This window comes from Trichophyton benhamiae (genome assembly GCF_000151125.1).
Source record: "Trichophyton benhamiae CBS 112371 chromosome Unknown contig01145.0, whole genome shotgun sequence".
Classification (NCBI taxonomy): domain Eukaryota; kingdom Fungi; phylum Ascomycota; class Eurotiomycetes; order Onygenales; family Arthrodermataceae; genus Trichophyton; species Trichophyton benhamiae.
In genome coordinates this window covers 537,624-554,816 of record NW_003315111.1, presented here as the reverse complement: position 1 = coordinate 554,816, position 17,193 = coordinate 537,624, and the positions used below count along the sequence as shown (strand labels likewise).

Genomic DNA, 17,193 nt, shown 5'->3' with positions numbered 1-17,193 from the left:
GTGGGCTAGAGTAGAGAGAACAGCCAGACTCCCTAATACTCGACTAATAGCAGGCCAGAGAGAGTCAGGATGGCCGATGGATGCAGATCCAAGACTTGCGGTGATTCTTCTCCTGCTGGGCTTTGGTGATGTTGAAATTTGGCGGGTCAACAAGCGAGAGAATCCATGAGTTAACTCCTTGAAAAACGACTGACCACGAACAAGCACCAGGAAGAGAGCAAAAGATGCCCCTGGAGGAGGAGCAAGGAGGATCACATCCCCAGCATCTCGAGCCCAGCGAGCTGGGGACAAAAGAATAGTAAGTGAGTCGACTACTTTATGATATATATATATATATAGCCATGATCGTGGGGCTGACTGTGGCATCTGCAGCTGGGAAAGATACTACGACAGCTCGCTCGCCCACTTTCTGTCCTCCAAGCGAGACGGACGGAGACGCCGGGACGAGCAGCAGATAGACGGAGGGGACGATGACGATGGCCAGGGAGAGGACGACGACTCGGACATCGGGACATCGTGGTTCAGCGAGCACAATGCGCCGCAGAAGGTGCTGGACTTTGTGACCTCAGAGAAGTTCCCGCTTGCGCCGGACTACTCGCAGGCCGGCCGGGAGTCTAGCATACTCGACCTGGGGACGGGCAATGGGAGCATGCTGACTCTGCTGCGTGAAGAAGGGGGGTTTAGCGGTCCCATGGTGGGCGTGGACTATTCGGTCAAGAGCATCGAGCTGGCCAGACAGCTGGCGGGTCAAGGCGACGACGGTCAAGGTCAAGGTCAAGGTCAAAGTCAAGGCAAAGGCTACGAGGGGATACGGTTCGAGGTATGGGACATTCTAGACCCGAGACACGAAGCGGACATACGCAGCGGTGTGTTTGGCAAGGAGGTGGACTGGTTCCCGTTCGAGCAAGGCGGGTTTGATATCGTGCTTGACAAGGGGACGTTCGATGCCGTCTCGCTGTCTGCCGAGGGAGGGAGCAGGCGGATATGCGAGAAGTATCCTGGCGTTGCACTCGGGCTGGTCAGGAAGGGAGGGTTCTTGATCATCACCAGCTGCAACTGGACAGAGAGTGAGCTGGTCTCATGGTTCACTGCCAAAGACCACGGTGATGGCGATGGTGATGGTCATGGCTTCACGGTGTACGACCAGGTTGAATATCCCAAGTTCCGGTTTGGCGGCCGGGAGGGCCAGGGAGTATGTACTATATGCTTCCAGAGGAATAGATGAAAAGGGGAGTTTGCTTTTCTATTTATATATGAAGTAGCTGCTATGTAAGGGGGAGGTAAACCAACTACCTGCTGAGCAAGCCCACGATGCACCATCGAGCTCTGTTCTCCGGCCCTTCGTCCTCTCGAACGGGCTTCCACTCCCTCGTCGTCTCTCCCTCGGTAGAATTCATGTCTCGCTCCCATATCTTCTCGATCTTCAGACCGGCAGAGACGGCCTTTTGAAAGAAGGAGGCTACGATATGTCGGCCGGTGTGTAAACCTGCCACGACCCATGCGATGCCTGCAGGCGAACCTGACGAAGGAGCGAGGAACCAGAGCAGGGTCTGGATCAGGTTCTCGTGCTGGGAGGGCATCCACAGACAGTCTGCACAGATGATGCGGCTAAACCGTGCTCGGTTGGCGGCCGCAAAGCCCGCCATCTGGTCGAGATACGCGGTCTCGAGCTCCTCCTCGTCGACGCTGCCGCCCTGGCCGAGGACCCCCCACTGGTACGGCTGGACGGAGATGCGGTGGGCGAGGTGCTTGGGTATATTCCGGTCGATGTTGGCCTGTATCGAGCCGTACAGGCCCGGGGCGAGGGGGTGGTCGGTGACGGTGACAGACTCTGCGCCGGCAAGCACGCTGACGATGGAAGACAGGGCGGCACCTATATATGCATAACTTTCTCCTGTTAACGAGATGATAGCGGCTGTCTCTGCAACACTGCCGGCACACGCAGAAGGATGCAGATGGCATGGAGCCGTGTTGTTATATGTAGTTGTATAAGTCGCTACTCGCCTGCACCAAGTTCGAGGATATCATGGCCCTTCACGCTCCATACTGAGCCGTCAGCCGCAGCTTCAAAGGGGGAATTAATAGCAGTAGAAGTAGAAGAAGTAGAAGAAGAAGAAGAAGAAGAAGAAGAGGCCCTCTCGATGCCGTCGGTCACCAGCACGCTCGAGCCCCAGAGGAAGTGCGCAAACAGCATGCAGGCCCGGTCGACTCCCTCCCCCCGCGGCGCCCTCTGCTGCCCGTCTTGCCCGTCCGCCGCCGCCTCTGCTGCCTCTGTCTTTCCCTTTCCCTGGTCCCGCGGATGGACTGGGATCGTCAGGGCGAGCTCGCCAAAGGCCGGCGACGAGTAGACGAGCTGCTGGCCCGGCTGGCCGACGCAGGTGGTCGTCGAGTCCGGGAAGAGGACGGGCAGGAAGCTGGCCAGGAGGTCTTCGGCCTCCTCGTCGTCGTCGCTCCTGAAGCGTGAGAGAAACATCGAGCCGGACGGTCGTAGCAGTAGCAGCAGGGGACGGGACTGGTCAGTTATCGCGGCCGTGGTATCGTTTCTCGTTTCTGCAGGCTGGCTGGTTAGTTGTTAACTAGTTACTTTGGTCGCTGGCGGCGTTGTTGCTCTCAAAATGTAGTTTTAAGACTTCCGACTCCGACTTCAACTTCAACATCTCGACTTCCACAGTGCATCTTCGCTGCTGCAGCAAACGCCTCGTATCCGCCGTCGACTGCCTCGCCCGCTCGATCTGAATCTCTGTCGTATTCCTGACTTTGATCTACAGCCAAAAATAACCCCCGAGATCCACCGCGTCGCCTTTTTTTTTTACTTCTTCCTGGCTACTTCGTCCTTCCTCCATCTTCACCACCGAACGCCCTCCCTCGACCGCTGCCTGCCTCTCTCCCTGCGGCAATGCCTGTCTAGTCCTGCTCTCGTCCCTGTCGTCCGTCGCCCTGCCTGCTGAGGATCTTAGCTTTTGCCCCTGGCGCCGGGCTCTTCGTCAAAAAAAAAAAAAAAAAGGAAAGAAAAAAAAAAAATAATTAACCACCGACAACAACCAACACTCCAGGCCGACCACCCTCCCTCCTCCCGCTTCACCAGCCCAAGATGGCCTCGTTCAAGGTGCGTACATCGGCAGAGACAGCCTGCAGCGGCCTCGGGATGCCCCAATGCACCGTCCGGGGCCGCGGTTTGCGGGCGTGTGTGCTGGGGGGCCCAGAGAGAGAGAGAGAGAGAGAGATCGATCTCCTTCCTCCAGCGTGGCGAGCAACTCTTCACTAACGACTCCCTCGCTCTCGAGCAGCAGCAGGACTCTTCTTCTTCGCGGCCGCTGCCCCAGGCCATCCCGAACCCTCGCCAGGCCAGCAACGGCCGGACGCACTCGCACTCCGTCTCCCTGGGCGCCCTCAACTACAACCACCGCGTTACCCGGCGGAAGAGCATGACCTCCTCCGCAGCCAACAACACCAACAACAATGCTGCCGCTGCCGCCGCGGCCGCCGTCATCAGCGAGTCTGGCGCCAGCGCCGGAGCGCCCATACACACCTCCCACCACCGCCGTGGGCTCTCGCTGCGGCGGGCGGCCGGCCTCGAGTCGACCTCTGCTGGCTCCTCGTCCCCGTTCGGGCCCTCCTCTCATGCTGCCAGGAACGGCATGGCTGCAGTCGATCGCAAGCCAGGGCCGGGTTCCCTCAACAGCAGCAGTGCGGTCTCTGAAGAGCTCCCCGCCGGGACGGGGGCTGCTGGCAGGCCGATCAGTATCAAGCACAGGAGCAGGCGGGCCAGCGAGGGCTCGCATCTCATGAAGGGGGAAGGGAAGAGATCGCTCGTCGAGCTCAAGTGTGACCGCTGTGGGAAGGGGTATAAGCATAGCAGCTGCTTGACCAAGCATATGTGCGTATACCCCGTTCTTCCCCCCTTATCTACTACATAATATATGCTGCCAATGGGTTAATACATGCGTCAAATTAATCCGTTTTTATTTTTATTTTTATCTTGCTTGCGTCGATAATTGACATATCTGGGGCCATAGGTGGGAACACGATCCGGCATGGGCAGTGACATCAAAGCTCCTCATATCAAAACACCAGCAGGTCCAGCTGCTCGAAGCCGCCAGCGTCCTCGTCACGCTCAACGAACCCGTCTCAGAGGAGCAGGCCGCTGCCCGTGCTGCTGCTGCTGCTGCTGCTGCTGCCAGCGGGAGCGGTGACTCGGACCGTTCGTCAACCTCTCCGACTGTCTCTGGCATATCAGAGCTCCGTGACGGCCTCAGCTCGACCGAGACCACGCCTCCCCCTACCGGTGATGACGGCGCCTTGTCCAAATCATCCAACGACCCTTACCGCTACCCCAGCAGCCATAGCAGCTATAATCATAATCATAATCACTCCTTCTCCCAGTCCCTCCAATCCATCCCTTCTGCCTCCTTTGCCAGCGCAAGCAGCGTCCCTTCTTACTCGCCTGCACACTCCCACTTCCGCCATTCCAGCACAGATACCAGACCGTCGACTGCAGACACCAACGGTGTCCTCGACGACGATGCTGCCGGTCTAGCCGCCGCAATCGAACTCTGCAATTTTGGTACCCCCAGATCAGGGCCCATGGCCATTCTCGAGGATGTTCCCCCAGTCCCACCTCTTCCCGCCCGGTTCCTGGGCCAGAGCGTCGGCAGCACAATGGCAATGGCCAACAGCCATTCCAATGGCTTCTTTGGAGACAACAGCACCGTCTCTGGCCAGTCTAGCAGCATGAATTTCTCACATAACAGCGGCAGCAGTGTCTCAGGGGCGACTATAACCGGAAACTTAGCCGCATCCACACCAAACATCTTTGACGCCCTTCCCATGGCCACACATGCGCATATATCATACCGTGTCTCAGATGAACGAGACGTCAAGATGGCTGACATAAAGCCCGACACCATCACCCAGCATTCCAACCTAAGGAACGACAGCACCAGTCCGGCTAATCCCCAGCACTCACGCTCTCTAGATGATGAGTCAGACCGCGGCTCGCCATCTTCCGTCGTACACATGGATGACGATGACGATGGCGTCTTCGGCCATATGGAAGAGTGAGATTACCCGACTCAACTGCCATTCTCCTATATTTTTCTTGTCTTAAACCCTTTCTACCTCTTTCTTCTATTACCATATTATTTTGGATCAAAGAAAAAAAAAAAACAATCCATTTTCTTTACTACTTAGTCGGAGGAATGGAATGACTTATTTTTTTTTTTTTTTTTTACCTCGGAAACGAAACGAACGGAAGCCCCTTGGATACTGAACACATTTTTTCCCATCATCTCTATGCTATTTTTTCTTCTTTTTTTTGCTTTTTGAGTCTTCGTATTTTCCCTTTCTTTCCTCTGCCAATTGTCATAGTTGCTTGCTACTTTACATATATATACGAAAGATCACAAACACATCAGCCTATCAACCAACAAGCCTCTTAGGAGTTTGACTTCTCGCGGGAGAAGCGGAATGCGATAAGGATTTATACGACTGATCTGCTTTATCCATTTTACTTATTTTTTTAGTTTTACCCATGCGGCGTTCTAGTACTTTATATTCCCACCCCCCATCTACCACTACAGCTACCCTTTATACCATCCTTATCCCATTATCACGGCCGCACTTCTTCATGATCCCCTCTACACCGTTTGGTTAAATTCATCCACTGGTATGCCCTTGACGTTTACTTGGAACTCTAGGGCGGCACTGGCTTCCTGCTTCCTCCATTTTCTCCCCTGTTTCCCCCCCGTTTTTTTGGCTGAGATCTAACTATCAAGTTGGATTCTTCATCCGTCAATTCAACGCATACTTTACAGACCCATCTATAGGAACGATGATGTCTATTATATATTCCGGATCAATTGAACGACGTACATCTACCTCCACCAATTCTTCCAGAACAGTTTGAGTAATTAAAAACAAGGTTGCGGAACGAAGAGCCCCAGTGACGATCTTGAGAGGGACCCAGTGCTAAACAACTCTATGAATAGTGCGAAAGAAGACGATGGAGTTATTAGCTTTTTTCTCCAGTAGCTATCATACTGTCGTACGGGATAGGCTCATGTTATGTCTACAGATGAGGCAGCTCTCGAAAACTAATCAGCACAAACGGCCTTTCAAAGGTCATTACACATGTTCACACCCATAAAATGTCAAATGATATTAGCAACATAATAAAAGTGTCTGAAGGTTTAATATTGTGAAGAAAGTGAGGGTAGTCAAGTGTGGTAAATAGTGAAGTATAGGTTAATCTGCAAAATTGATACAAGACAAGGCGGCAGTGATCAGCCACAGGAAAAGAGAGTAATCAAAAAAGAGACGAAAGGAAAGCACTGAAAAAGTAAAGACTCCGAGCTCATCATGTCTCCCATAATTCATAATAAATGAACACGCCAACTCCCCAAGAGCAATATGCTAAAGAACCATGACTCGCCTCCTCTTTAACCCCATACCAGGAAACCGAGAATGAAACGAAAATTAAAAAGAAATGGAATATAAAGAATCGACTATGTTATGTTGTGATTATTGTGGCCAATTCGCCTGTTTACCGCCGGCCACCGTTACGCACAATGCCATCTGGGGGTATCTTGTCTAGCTTCTTGCGGCATTCAGGACAGTACCATTTGGCCAGACGGCTAGGGACTTCGGGCAAGCCAACGCAGTCAAGGTGAAACCACTCCGTCTCGCACTAGATGGAAACGCCGCGTTAGCATGTCCCCTTCCATAAGAATCTCAACAGAAGGACAAATAGAAGAAGCTTTTGTCAAACAAAAAGATACGCCGGGGAGAGGAATGCTGAAGTAAAGAGGAAACAGGTGACAGGAGCGAAAAACGACACACTTAGCAAACAAGCAACAACACTTCGTTCGACGTCACTCACATCATCGTCTTCACAGCATATCATAGTTCCGAAGCTCACGTCTCCGCAGAGACAGTACCGTGGCTCGTTAGGATCAATCTCTTCAACCACGCCGTCCTCATCAATACGGATGTCCTCAGCTTTGGACGATATATTGCTGTCCTTTTGGTCTCGTTTCTTCTTGACTGCCGGCTTGGCTTTTCGTTTGCCTATGCTGACTGCCGAGCCTCCGTCCTCCCCGGCAGTCACAGGACCAGGGGCAGGCCGTTTGCTGCGCCGTCCGGCTGCCGTTACTGCGGGTGCGGCTGCTGTCCCTGCAGCGGTCGTGGCGGCTGTTTGGTTAGTAGAGAGGTCCTTGATGGCTGGAGTTGTGCTCTTACGTCGGAGGCGATCACGGGTTGTAGAATCAACCGATCCGGATGTAATTGAGCGGCGACGGGATGATGTCCTAGCTACCGCGGGAGGAGTAGCGCTGCGTACGACCTTGGAGACACCAGATAAACGCCGGCGGGTTGAGGATTCAACAGCCGATTTTGGCTCGGCAGGGGAAGTCATGGGGGAAGATAGTTTGGAGCCTGGCCTGGGTGGAAGGACGGAAAGTTTTAGTGATAGTGTAGGCTTAGCAGTCTTCTTCGCCCCAGTGGTAGGAGGTTGGTTCTCAGAAGTGGGCATTGTGAGCTGTAGCCTTTTTTGGGGAGGTTTGGTCGATGGGCCGGCTCCAGCGGATGTAGGCCTTGAACCGCCCTTTTCTTGTCCAGAAGGTACAGCATCAACTAATTCATCATGTTTCCTCTTCTTGGACGTGCTCGGTTTTATCTTTAGCCTAGGCGTAGCTGTTGAATCATTAGCTAAAGAGGCATTATTACTATTATTGTTGCTGTTGGCATTATTGCTTAAAGGTCCAGTGCTTTGGACACTATCAGCAGCAGCAACAGGTGGCACAGATGGAGCTGGTAGTGTGGGAGCCGGGGTCTGTGACGGTTGCACAGGACTCGAGAACAGATTCTTGAAGGTAGATCCAATATTTCCAAGACGTTTGGCTGCCATTTCCGCTTCCGCAGCGGCCAGGGCAGCGGCTTGTTCCCGAGCCAGACTCTCACGCTTCTGCTTCTTGGCTTCGTTGAGTTTCATACCTCGATTGAGAACGGTTTTATTTTCCTCATTCCTTAGCTGCGGCGGCATTCCAGCACCTTTGAAGGCGGGTACACTTGGGGAATAGGTGTTCATGATATCATCGCAATCCACAAACTCGGTGCCTTCTTCCTCGGCCTTTTGTTTGGCAGCTAGATATCCTTCCCAGCCACGAGATCCCAGGGCCAGTTCTCGCTGTATCATAACATCACTGGGCTGCCAGACTATATTTTTCTTCATCTTCTTCCGTAGTCGTGCCATTTCCCATTCTGTTAATCGTAGCCACGGCCGATACTCACCACCAATCACAGCATCCTCGGGAGGTGGTTCCAGAATTGGCGCTGTCCTAGCTGCATCGGCAGCTGATCTATTCGTAGACTGTGCTGGCTTTTGTTTCTTGGGCTGCTTTTCCTTTTTTGTTCTTTCCAAGGCTTGATCTAGAGACAGATTAAGGGATGGGCCGCCTACTGCTGGACTTTCCGGCAGCGCAGCACCAGTCTTGAGGGCGGCAGGTTTCTGGCTCCTTGACTTTTTCTGTGCTGCCGTATCCTGGCGACGAGCAGCTCCCGAAGTCTTCTGGCCATCCACACGAAGGGTGATCCTGGGTGCTGTACCAGCTCCTTCTGCGGTTCCTGGTCTCTTCTCGGTAGCAATCTCTTCGTCCTTCACTGAGCCTAGATTCGCCAGTATCGTGCATAGCTTAGACTTTATACTCCCCAAGCGATCAACATAGTGGTCCACAAGATCGTAGAGACGGCAGGACTCTGCATAGGCCGATTCGCGGGCGTTGACCGCGCGCCGTAGCTGCTCTGATATCTGCTTGCGTAGTATATGCGGCTGGGGACGAGACTCTGCGGGGAGGTTTGGGAGCTGGCCATAGACCTTTGTAAGCTCATGGACAGACGCTGTCGCGTTCACATACCGTTCATCGAGGCCACGAATCAGGGTCAGCGAGCGGACTAGGTCTGAGGGGAGGTATTCTGTGTAGTCGATGAAGTCCGTGACGGTAGCTTGCGCATCAGGGTCTGACGGCCCTTCGATAAACAGCTCGCCCAGCGCACTCGACTCCGGCATCTTGTCGCCTTCTTCTCGCCGTCTTTGTCTCCGCTTCGAACTTCGTCTTCTCTTGGGCGGCGGGGAAGAAGTCGCGCGCTGTTTCAGTGTCGAAGCTGCTGGCGATGCATCTGCAGCACAACTGGCGGCAAGCCGGTCGGTGGATGGAGCGTTCAACGTAGTTAGCTTCCAGCGGGTTCGCCTGCTGCTGGGTATTTCTCTCTCGCAGTAGATCTTCGCTTTGCCTTCGTTTCGCCTTTCTCCTTCGCTGTCTTTCTGATTCTTCGTCGTCGCGGCCTCAGGCTGTTTCTTCGCTAATCGCGTCTGGCGGCAAAATCTTCATCCGTCCCGATTAGGAATATTTCGACTTCACCTGCGTCTACAGCTACAAAACGAACCTCTCAAGCTGCCTCGAATCTTCCATCTTATTATACCCAGCTACGAAGAGTCAGGATAACAATATCATCTTATCATATACAAAGAGGGATCTAGCATCTAGACAACCCATGGTTTACCACGCAAGCTTCACAGCCTCTTCCTCCCAGTCCTCCCCATAATGCACCCGGAAGGACTCGTGAATGAACCGCCTGACATAGTCTCCTACGTCCTCCCAATTTCCGCCATCTTCTTCTTCTAGTTGGCTTAGAAGAATGATATCTAGGCTATGACCAGCCCAGCGGCCCCTGCTCGTATGAGTCCACACGGTCATGGCGAAGACGACTTCGCCAAAGCCGATGCCCATGATGAACGGTCCTTTGATGTATCCAGGATGCAAAGCAATGGTGGTTGAGCGAACGTACTGGCGCGCCGTCAGGCTTCTAAGGACCCATTCGTCACCGGGCTCGGTGCGGTAGAGGCTCGCTGGACAAGGGTTAATGATAGTCAACAGGTCAACTGGGTAGTAGGCGCCAGTCCTGATATATGCATTGGCTGGCATAAGGAGATCGGTAGGTAAGCAGTCATTGATTACATCTCTGGTCTGGTTGAAAAAGGCCCAGGCCTGATGAACGAAGATTGGAAGTGATTCTATTCTCGTCAATGTCCGGTGTGCGCCAGAGCCCGATGGGTGTACTGGAACATTCCCATTTACTCTGTCCACTCCATTCACCCCGTTCGTCCCGTTTACCTCGTTTGTCCCGTTTGTCTCGTTTGTCCTGTTCGCTCCATTGGACATATTCCTTAATTCAAGCAAAATTTGGCGGGTCCTTTGATCTCGTCGAAGTTCATCCCTATAATTCTGTCGGGCTGAAACAACACCATCTGCACGGACTCTATGGTTCGAAGGGATACCGTTCGGATGAAGATGGGCAACCCCATGCGGCTGGCTTGGATGATTGCCAAATGGATTATTCCCATCAAATGTACTAAACAGGTCTGAGTAGCTCACATTGACTCGCTGTTGAGCACGTTCCGAAGATCTCGACCTAGGAGCTGTGTTCGGCTGCCCATGATGAATACTATGTCCATTTGTCCGACCCGGCATATCGGCGTTCATATGGCCCATGACCGGCTGTGACGGCCCTTCTGGGCTGGTCCCATTCGGTTGGCCATTCGATAGGCCATTCCGTTGGCCATTTGGTACGCGATTCGATATGACATTCTGCCGGTTACGCGATGACGTGTTAAATACGGCATCCAATACCCCAAAGCCACCCGCAAGGCCAGCCGGTTGGCTTGGATTCATTGTTGGTCGGTCTGGGATCCCATCTCGCTGGCCGTTCATCTGTGCGAGTGCGGATCGCCTTCTCAGACGAATCCTATCGACTGACCGACCTTCAAGCAGTCTGTTTACTCTCCGCACGTACCGGTCTCCCGTAGGCAGCTCAGGCGGTTCAATGCTCTCCAACTCCATTGTTCCCTCTGCACCGCAGAATATGGGTGTACCCGCCCAGGTACCCAGAGAACTGAGGCTGAACTTCTTGAGGGTAGGCCATACTGCGCACCAAGCGTCGGTGCAAGTAAGCCCGAAATGGAGTGCATCGATTATGTGTAAATTCTCGATGATCATTTGCATAAGGCTGACAGGCATTAACCTGAATATATTACTGGGACTCTGTAGGAATGCTTCTGATACCCTTGCTTCAGTGTCTGGGTCCCGGTCACGCATAATGACGCTGGGGCGAGTGGTGAAGTTGGGTTTTGCGAGTAGCAGAAAGATTCCAGGGGCGCCTTTGGAGTAGAGCATAGCAAACCCCCTTTTCGGGGATCCGTGTATTTCCTGACGTCGAGGTGCGACGTACAGGAGTTTCTGCCCCCGGCCAAGTTCGCGTGAGAGGTAATAATGATTCATATTTTCAATTAGCTGATAGCAGCTAGCTAGTTGAATTATGAATGGTAGAGATGAATCTGGCTGACGGTAGATGATATACAGGAAGAGAAGACTCGACAACACTATTACTACAATTATAATACGCTGCTTAACAACAATCCAGCCAACACTGGGAGCTTAGATAGACACAGAAGGATCGCCTGTATGGCCGTCTGTTTGTTGACATTATTGCTGCATGTTCACGCCTGCCTGAAAAGCTGCCAATCTACGTACGTCATATTTGCCACCAAGATGGCAGCTTGTATAACAGCCGTTCAGACGGCACCAAAAGGAAAGGCACCCTACAAAAGGACAAATTGATCGTTAGATGCAGACAATATTTGCTGAAGAGATAGTCTTGCCATAACCAAAGCAGCATGCCCGTCATCCCAGTGAGCGAGGAGGATATCTCGCGCATTACGTCTTCCAAGGTAAGGACGGCTTTTATCAAAAAATATCTCGATATCAGCATTCAAAAAATGTATTGAAAGTGTGAGAATGGCTAACAAGAGTCTCTTAAGCCTGGAGGAGAAGACACGAACTCGCAGAAGCAACCCAAGGACGACAAAAATGCGAATGCAACAGACAAAGGGCAGAGTCAGAGTGGTCATCAGAAGCAGGAAAGCCAGCAAGGCCAGAAGTAGAGAATGTCTTGGTTGAAGCATGTATTGCTTAGAGAATTCGAAGACGAATGAATATCAGTCATATCAGTTGATGCAAAGTTGGCTTGGATATTCCTTTTTTTTTCCCCTTTCCCCTTTCCCCCTTGTGAGACTTCGACGTAGGAGATATGATAGAACATGATGAAGCAAGTAAAGACGGTAAGGAGACAAGAAAGGAGAGGAGAAGAGTAGTTAAAAGTAGATAGTCATCACGTCGTGTAAATGTCTTTTTCATTTTTCTTTTTGCGGGGGAGGATTCGTAACTTCGTACCATGTCATGCCATATCATATCATATGGTATGCCATGCCATGCCATCTATCTATCAAATGCACCCCTGGATTAAACTGCCAACCCAACTCCAGCATATTAATATCAAATTACCCTATAAATCCACCTCTTCTTGCTGCTGAACCTTACTCAGGGACGATCATGGCGTCGATCCTGGTCTGGAAGCGCTGGACCATCTGCACGGCAGCCTTCCTGCGATCTCTCAGGGGCCGCGACGAACCAACGGTAATCTCATCTGCCCTGGCGAGAACCCGCTCCATTGCCTCACTTAACCTGCGCTGCTCCTTGTTCTGCGCTCGTACATCTGCAGGTGGGTGCATGATGAACCGAGTGCAAAGCGGTATCAGCTTGTCGGTTACATATTTCTCGAAGATGGTGAGCTTGTCAGATGTGGAGTGGGATGCTAGGAAGGGAGGACAGGGGGTAGGCGGCCGGTTAGGCACAGAGTATGTCTTGTTGGTCTTTGGTTTTGGCTTTGGTTTAGTAGAAGCAGGTATGGATGTGGGCACGGTGGGAGAAACAGACGCCGCTGTCGAGGCAGCCGTAGAGGCCGAGTCTGAGGTGTAGGTCGATGAGCTGACGGTGCTGCTGACGGACGGCGAAGGATGAGAGGTTGCGTATGGCCGTGGTTCCCGACAGATGTTTGGCAGCGGGTCATATGCGGCTGGAGGCGGGGATGGATACGGAGGGACAGCTGGGTATTGGTATTTAGATTTTGGAGGTGATGGCGGCCGGGCCTGGCGAGCGTAGATCTTTTCCCGGGGAGATATGGGTTCCTTAGCCGACATGGGCGCTCTCACTGGCTGGACTGGCTGCACAGGAGGTTGCTGTTGCTGTTGCTGTTGTTGTTGCTGCTGCTGCTGTTGCTGTACTGGCCGCCGCCGGGGCTTTCGATCAGGGGAGACGGGCGACGGGTCTCTTGGTTTGCGCTCGCGGCGGACAGACTTCCTTCGTTCCTGGGGGACATACTTGGGTGGTGACCGGCCTCGACGAACGGGCGACGGCTTGTAGTAGTACCTCTCGTCCTCCGATTCATCGTCGTCTCTGACCTCAATCTTGACCTTCGGCGGCCGCCGTGGCCGTGAAGCAGACGACAACGACGACGATGTCAACGACGATGACAACGACGATGACTGCTGCTGTGACTTCTGCCGTGGTGGCGGCGGTGGTGGTCGCAGGGACGGCTGCTCGTCGTCCTCCTCGCTGTCAGAGACGGGAATCAATTGAGCCTCGCGCCATCCGTCGATCAAGCCGCTGCTCCCACCGTAGACACCCTCCGTGTAGCCCGGCATGACGATCGCGACGACCTCGGAAAACTGCTTCAGGCCCTGCGACTTTGCACTGGCGGCGTCGTCGGTCATCAGGCGGCCCTTGTACATGAGCTTTATCCTGCTGATGTCGGCGATGTTGAGGGTCTGGCCGGCCAGCCGTCGGATGTCGCTGACGCACAGCCGGTCGTCGTCGATGGAGAAGGCAGGGAACTCGAAGCTCCAGGACTCGTTCTGGTACTTGAAGATGAGGATGTCTGGCAGCTCGCCGTCCTCTGGAGAGGGCGCAGCCAGCTGTTGTGCGCGCATGCGGGCTTCGGCCTGGCTGATGTCGCCGTTGCTGTAGACCCGCGGGGTCGTCAGGTAGTAGTTGTTTCTGTTGCTGCTGCTGCTGCTGCTGCTGCTGGCTGGGGGTGCCGGGGCCGTAAGGGTCGAAGTGAGCAGCGTAGCCGTAGGGGTCGTAGGGGGAGGAGGGCGCGGGCGAGGAGTAGTAAGGGGAGGAGGAGGCATAGAGGTCGTGGTGGTCGAGGGGGAGGTCCCAGAGGCCGCTTCGCCGGTGGCCGCGGCGGGAGGCCATGATGACTGCCTGGGGCAGGGAAGACAGCGGCGAAGAAGACGACGGCGATGAAGAAGAAGAAGAAGAGAAAGAAGAGAGAGAAGAAGAGAAAAAGAAGCAGAAGAAGAAGAAGATGGAGGGACGCTAGTTAGCTGCTGGCCATGCAGGCGAGCGAGATGCTTGCCAATGAAGGCGACGGCGGGGACCCAGAGTAGCTCGCGGCGATCTCGCGGTTTGCTCGCAGGAAAGACGGAGAAGACGAAGCAGATGACAGAGAAGAAGCAAAGAAAGAGGACAAGGCCGGCGACGGCTGCGTGAATTCAATTATCGACAGTCAAGTAGCGGCGAGACACGTATGAGGCGTTGCATGCATGCCCAGCAGGCGAGGAAGAGTCTACGAATAACACATGCGGCTCTGCGGTGGCGCCCGCCTGGCGAGTTTCTATCAACAGGAAGAAGATATATGCAGATGTGTATATATGTATATAATATATATATTAACAAGAGTAGCAAAAGGAAGAGGAACAAGAGAAGACGCCGTGCAATGCAAGAGTGTTTGTGAGTATACGATAGATGATCGCTGGAAAGGAAAGAGTTAAAAAAAAAAAGGAGGCCCTTCGTATCACTAGCAGGGGAAGCCAGCTTAGAGCCGCACTCCACCAGAACCACCGCCGCCGCCGAACCATCTGGCAAAGGCGGACGAGTCGGTGGATGGCGAGGACGAGGAGGGACCAGGAGCATCCCCGTCGTCGGTGCCGCCCATCCACCGCGGCCGCTTGAAGCCTGCGTCGACGTCCTGCAGCCACTTGGGCGTGCTGGCGGTGTCGATGGTGTTGCGGACGCGGTGGGCAAACGACTGGAAGAATCCCTCGTCCTCCTCGTCCTCCTCTCCGCCTGCCGGCCGTGGAGCAGAAGTAGAGGCAGAAGTGTGTGCAGGTGCAGGTGCTGCTGCAGCAGCGGTACCTCTGCTATTGGGTGTTGCTGGTGGTGGTGCGTCTCTGTAGCGTGGCAGGGTGTCGGGCAGGTTGGCTCGGTGAGCGGCCGTCCTGCTGGTGGTGGTGCTGCTCCTGGGGGTTCTGCTGGTGCTGGACAGGCCAAGGTACCCTGGTCCATTCAACTCGGTTTCGATGAGGGAGCGGCCCTCCCGCCACCCACCAGTTCCGAAGCCTGACGGGTTGTCTTCCTCGTCGTCGTCGTAGATCTCCATGTCTCCCAAGCCCACCAGTCTCTTGACTTTGCCGTAGAGGTTGAACGCCGTGGCAGCAACGGGTAAGAGGATGAACAGCGGGAAGAACAGGTCGAAGCCTTCTCCGATCAGGGTCAGGTTGATTCCCTTGCCCAGGAAGTCGTAGAAGGTCGTCCTTAGTTGGAGGTCTGTGGGCAAGAGAGTGAGGAAGTTGTAGGCCAGAGGAACGGTGAGTCGGGCGACCTGGCCGGCGTACCAGCAGGCGGACTCGTGGTAGGTGTTGCGTGGAACAAGGGCCCGGTTACCCCATACCTGAGCGTCTGAGATGCCCGTCCCAGCGGCAGCACAGAGGTAGAGAAGCCAGACTGAGGTGAGCAGCTGGGAAGGGAAGCCCACAGGCTCGGACGAAGGTGTCGTGAGAGCAACGATGGAGAGAAAGGGGAAGAATGTGCGGACAAGCTCTGACCAGAGGATGCACACGGACAGACAGGCGAAGACTCCAGCCAGGCAGATGTAGACGGCCGGTAGCAGGTGGGTATACATCAGGTATCGAAGATACGGAGTCAACAGAGGACCAGAGCCAGAAGATGACGGTGACAACGACGAGCGAGAGTCAAAGACCAGCTGCTTTGATGCTGCTGCGTCAAGTATGGTCTGGCAGTCGAGAGCTTCGCGGACGAGACGGGACCAGGCATCCGCGTATCTGGCGTGCTTGTGTCTGGCCCGGTAGAGGTCTCTGGTCAGGCCCGCCATGTACCGGTCAGTAATGACATGCGGCACTGAAGCTCTCCCTTCACTCTGCAGACTCTGAACGGCAGCAGGCCCGCCTCGTCGCACATCCTGACCCTGGCCAGCAGCAGCAACGACGTCAACCAGCTCGTCCACCCACTCCTGCATCTCGAGGCTGAGCCCACGCTTCCGCCGCAGCAGAGAGACCAGGCTCCTGAGCTCCTCGAGCTTCCCGCCGGCCTCGACAAGCGCATCGTGCACCCGGACCGCCCGCTGCTGCAGCCTGCGCAGCCTGTGGCCCGTCCAGGCCGCCCGCCACATCTTGCGAGGCAGGGCGACCAGACCGTGGCCGAGCAGGTAGATGGCCAGCACCAGGCCCCAGGCGTAGGCGAGGGCCATGACCAGTCCCCGGAGAGAGGAGAAACGCAACTCATGGGTGAGAGCAAGGTATATCAAGCCCAGCAGGCCGGAGCAGAGCACGATGAGCTGGTACCGGGCGTTGGAGCGGAGGGAGTAGAGCATGCGTTCCCGGGGTGACCTGTGGCCGGAGTCGAGATACTCCCCTAGGAAGGGTAGAATAACCCTGTAGCAGTCAGTTAGTCAGTACAGTCGGTATTAAGAACACCCGCTATTAGGTCTATGCGAGGAAGCTGTACCAGGTGAGGACGAAGGTGAGCCAGTAGGCGATGCGCCAGAAGACGAGCATGAGGCGGGAGGAGAGCCATATCCCTGCGGGCGCGCGGCCGTCTGGCGGGCTGGAGGCGAGGTCGATGGGCACGAGCAGGACGGTGCTGGCGGGCAGGGCGAGGGCGAGGAAGACGGGCAGCACGACAAAGGCCGGAGTCGCGCGCAGGGGCAGGAAGCGCCGCAGCAGGGCGAGCACGAGCAGGCTGATGGCCGCGAGCGAGAGCGCCACGAACACGCTCGAGCTGGCCGGCGTCGCCATCAGTCCATTTATTAGGACTTTCAATAGAAGAAGTCAAGAATTCGAGAAGTTGTAGGGGTCGTTGTAGGAGTTGTAGGAGTCGTAGAAGTCGTAGGAGTCGTAGAAGTTGAAGTTGAAGTTGAAGTCGAAGAAAGGAGATCTATATTTCCTAAAAGGGAAAACCTGAAGCCCATCTCCATCACGTGACATCGAATTTCTGGAGTCGCTTT

At 54.5% G+C, this 17,193-nt stretch overlaps 8 protein-coding genes across 8 annotated transcripts; 3 read left to right on the top strand and 5 right to left on the bottom strand.

Annotated features, from left to right (window-relative positions):
- Nucleotides 1-224: 224 nt before the first annotated feature.
- ARB_05578 (S-adenosylmethionine-dependent methyltransferase, putative) lies at nt 225-1,225 on the top strand (the record flags this gene model as incomplete). Its single annotated transcript, XM_003016135.1, has 2 exons — nt 225-298; nt 340-1,225. The coding sequence occupies 2 exons, from the start codon at nt 225-227 to the stop codon at nt 1,223-1,225; spliced, it is 960 nt and encodes a 319-aa protein (XP_003016181.1).
- A 64-nt stretch (nt 1,226-1,289) lies between these two features.
- On the bottom strand, nt 1,290-2,473 carry ARB_05577 (nicotinamide N-methyltransferase, putative; the record flags this gene model as incomplete). Its single annotated transcript, XM_003016134.1, has 2 exons — nt 1,290-1,873; nt 2,005-2,473. The coding sequence occupies 2 exons, from the start codon at nt 2,471-2,473 to the stop codon at nt 1,290-1,292; spliced, it is 1,053 nt and encodes a 350-aa protein (XP_003016180.1).
- A 618-nt stretch (nt 2,474-3,091) lies between these two features.
- ARB_05576 (C2H2 finger domain protein, putative) lies at nt 3,092-5,061 on the top strand (the record flags this gene model as incomplete). The annotated part of the gene is made up of 3 exons (XM_003016133.1): nt 3,092-3,106; nt 3,204-3,877; nt 4,017-5,061. 3 exons carry the CDS (start codon nt 3,092-3,094, stop codon nt 5,059-5,061), a joined length of 1,734 nt encoding a protein of 577 aa, XP_003016179.1.
- A 1,699-nt stretch (nt 5,062-6,760) lies between these two features.
- ARB_05575 (PHD finger domain protein, putative) lies at nt 6,761-9,464 on the bottom strand (the record flags this gene model as incomplete). The annotated part of the gene is made up of 2 exons (XM_003016132.1): nt 6,761-9,308; nt 9,439-9,464. The coding sequence occupies 2 exons, from the start codon at nt 9,462-9,464 to the stop codon at nt 6,761-6,763; spliced, it is 2,574 nt and encodes an 857-aa protein (XP_003016178.1).
- Nucleotides 9,465-9,551: 87 nt separating this feature from the next.
- ARB_05574 (uncharacterized protein) lies at nt 9,552-11,225 on the bottom strand (the record flags this gene model as incomplete). Its single annotated transcript, XM_003016131.1, has 1 exon — nt 9,552-11,225. The coding sequence occupies one exon, from the start codon at nt 11,223-11,225 to the stop codon at nt 9,552-9,554; it is 1,674 nt and encodes a 557-aa protein (XP_003016177.1).
- Nucleotides 11,226-12,424: 1,199 nt separating this feature from the next.
- ARB_05573 (uncharacterized protein) lies at nt 12,425-14,077 on the bottom strand (the record flags this gene model as incomplete). The annotated part of the gene is made up of 1 exon (XM_003016130.1): nt 12,425-14,077. The coding sequence occupies one exon, from the start codon at nt 14,075-14,077 to the stop codon at nt 12,425-12,427; it is 1,653 nt and encodes a 550-aa protein (XP_003016176.1).
- Nucleotides 14,078-14,145: 68 nt separating this feature from the next.
- Nucleotides 14,146-14,271, top strand: ARB_05572 (uncharacterized protein; the record flags this gene model as incomplete). Its single annotated transcript, XM_003016129.1, has 1 exon — nt 14,146-14,271. One exon carries the CDS (start codon nt 14,146-14,148, stop codon nt 14,269-14,271), a length of 126 nt encoding a protein of 41 aa, XP_003016175.1.
- A 495-nt stretch (nt 14,272-14,766) lies between these two features.
- ARB_05571 (LMBR1 domain protein) lies at nt 14,767-16,560 on the bottom strand (the record flags this gene model as incomplete). The annotated part of the gene is made up of 1 exon (XM_003016128.1): nt 14,767-16,560. One exon carries the CDS (start codon nt 16,558-16,560, stop codon nt 14,767-14,769), a length of 1,794 nt encoding a protein of 597 aa, XP_003016174.1.
- Nucleotides 16,561-17,193: the final 633 nt, after the last annotated feature.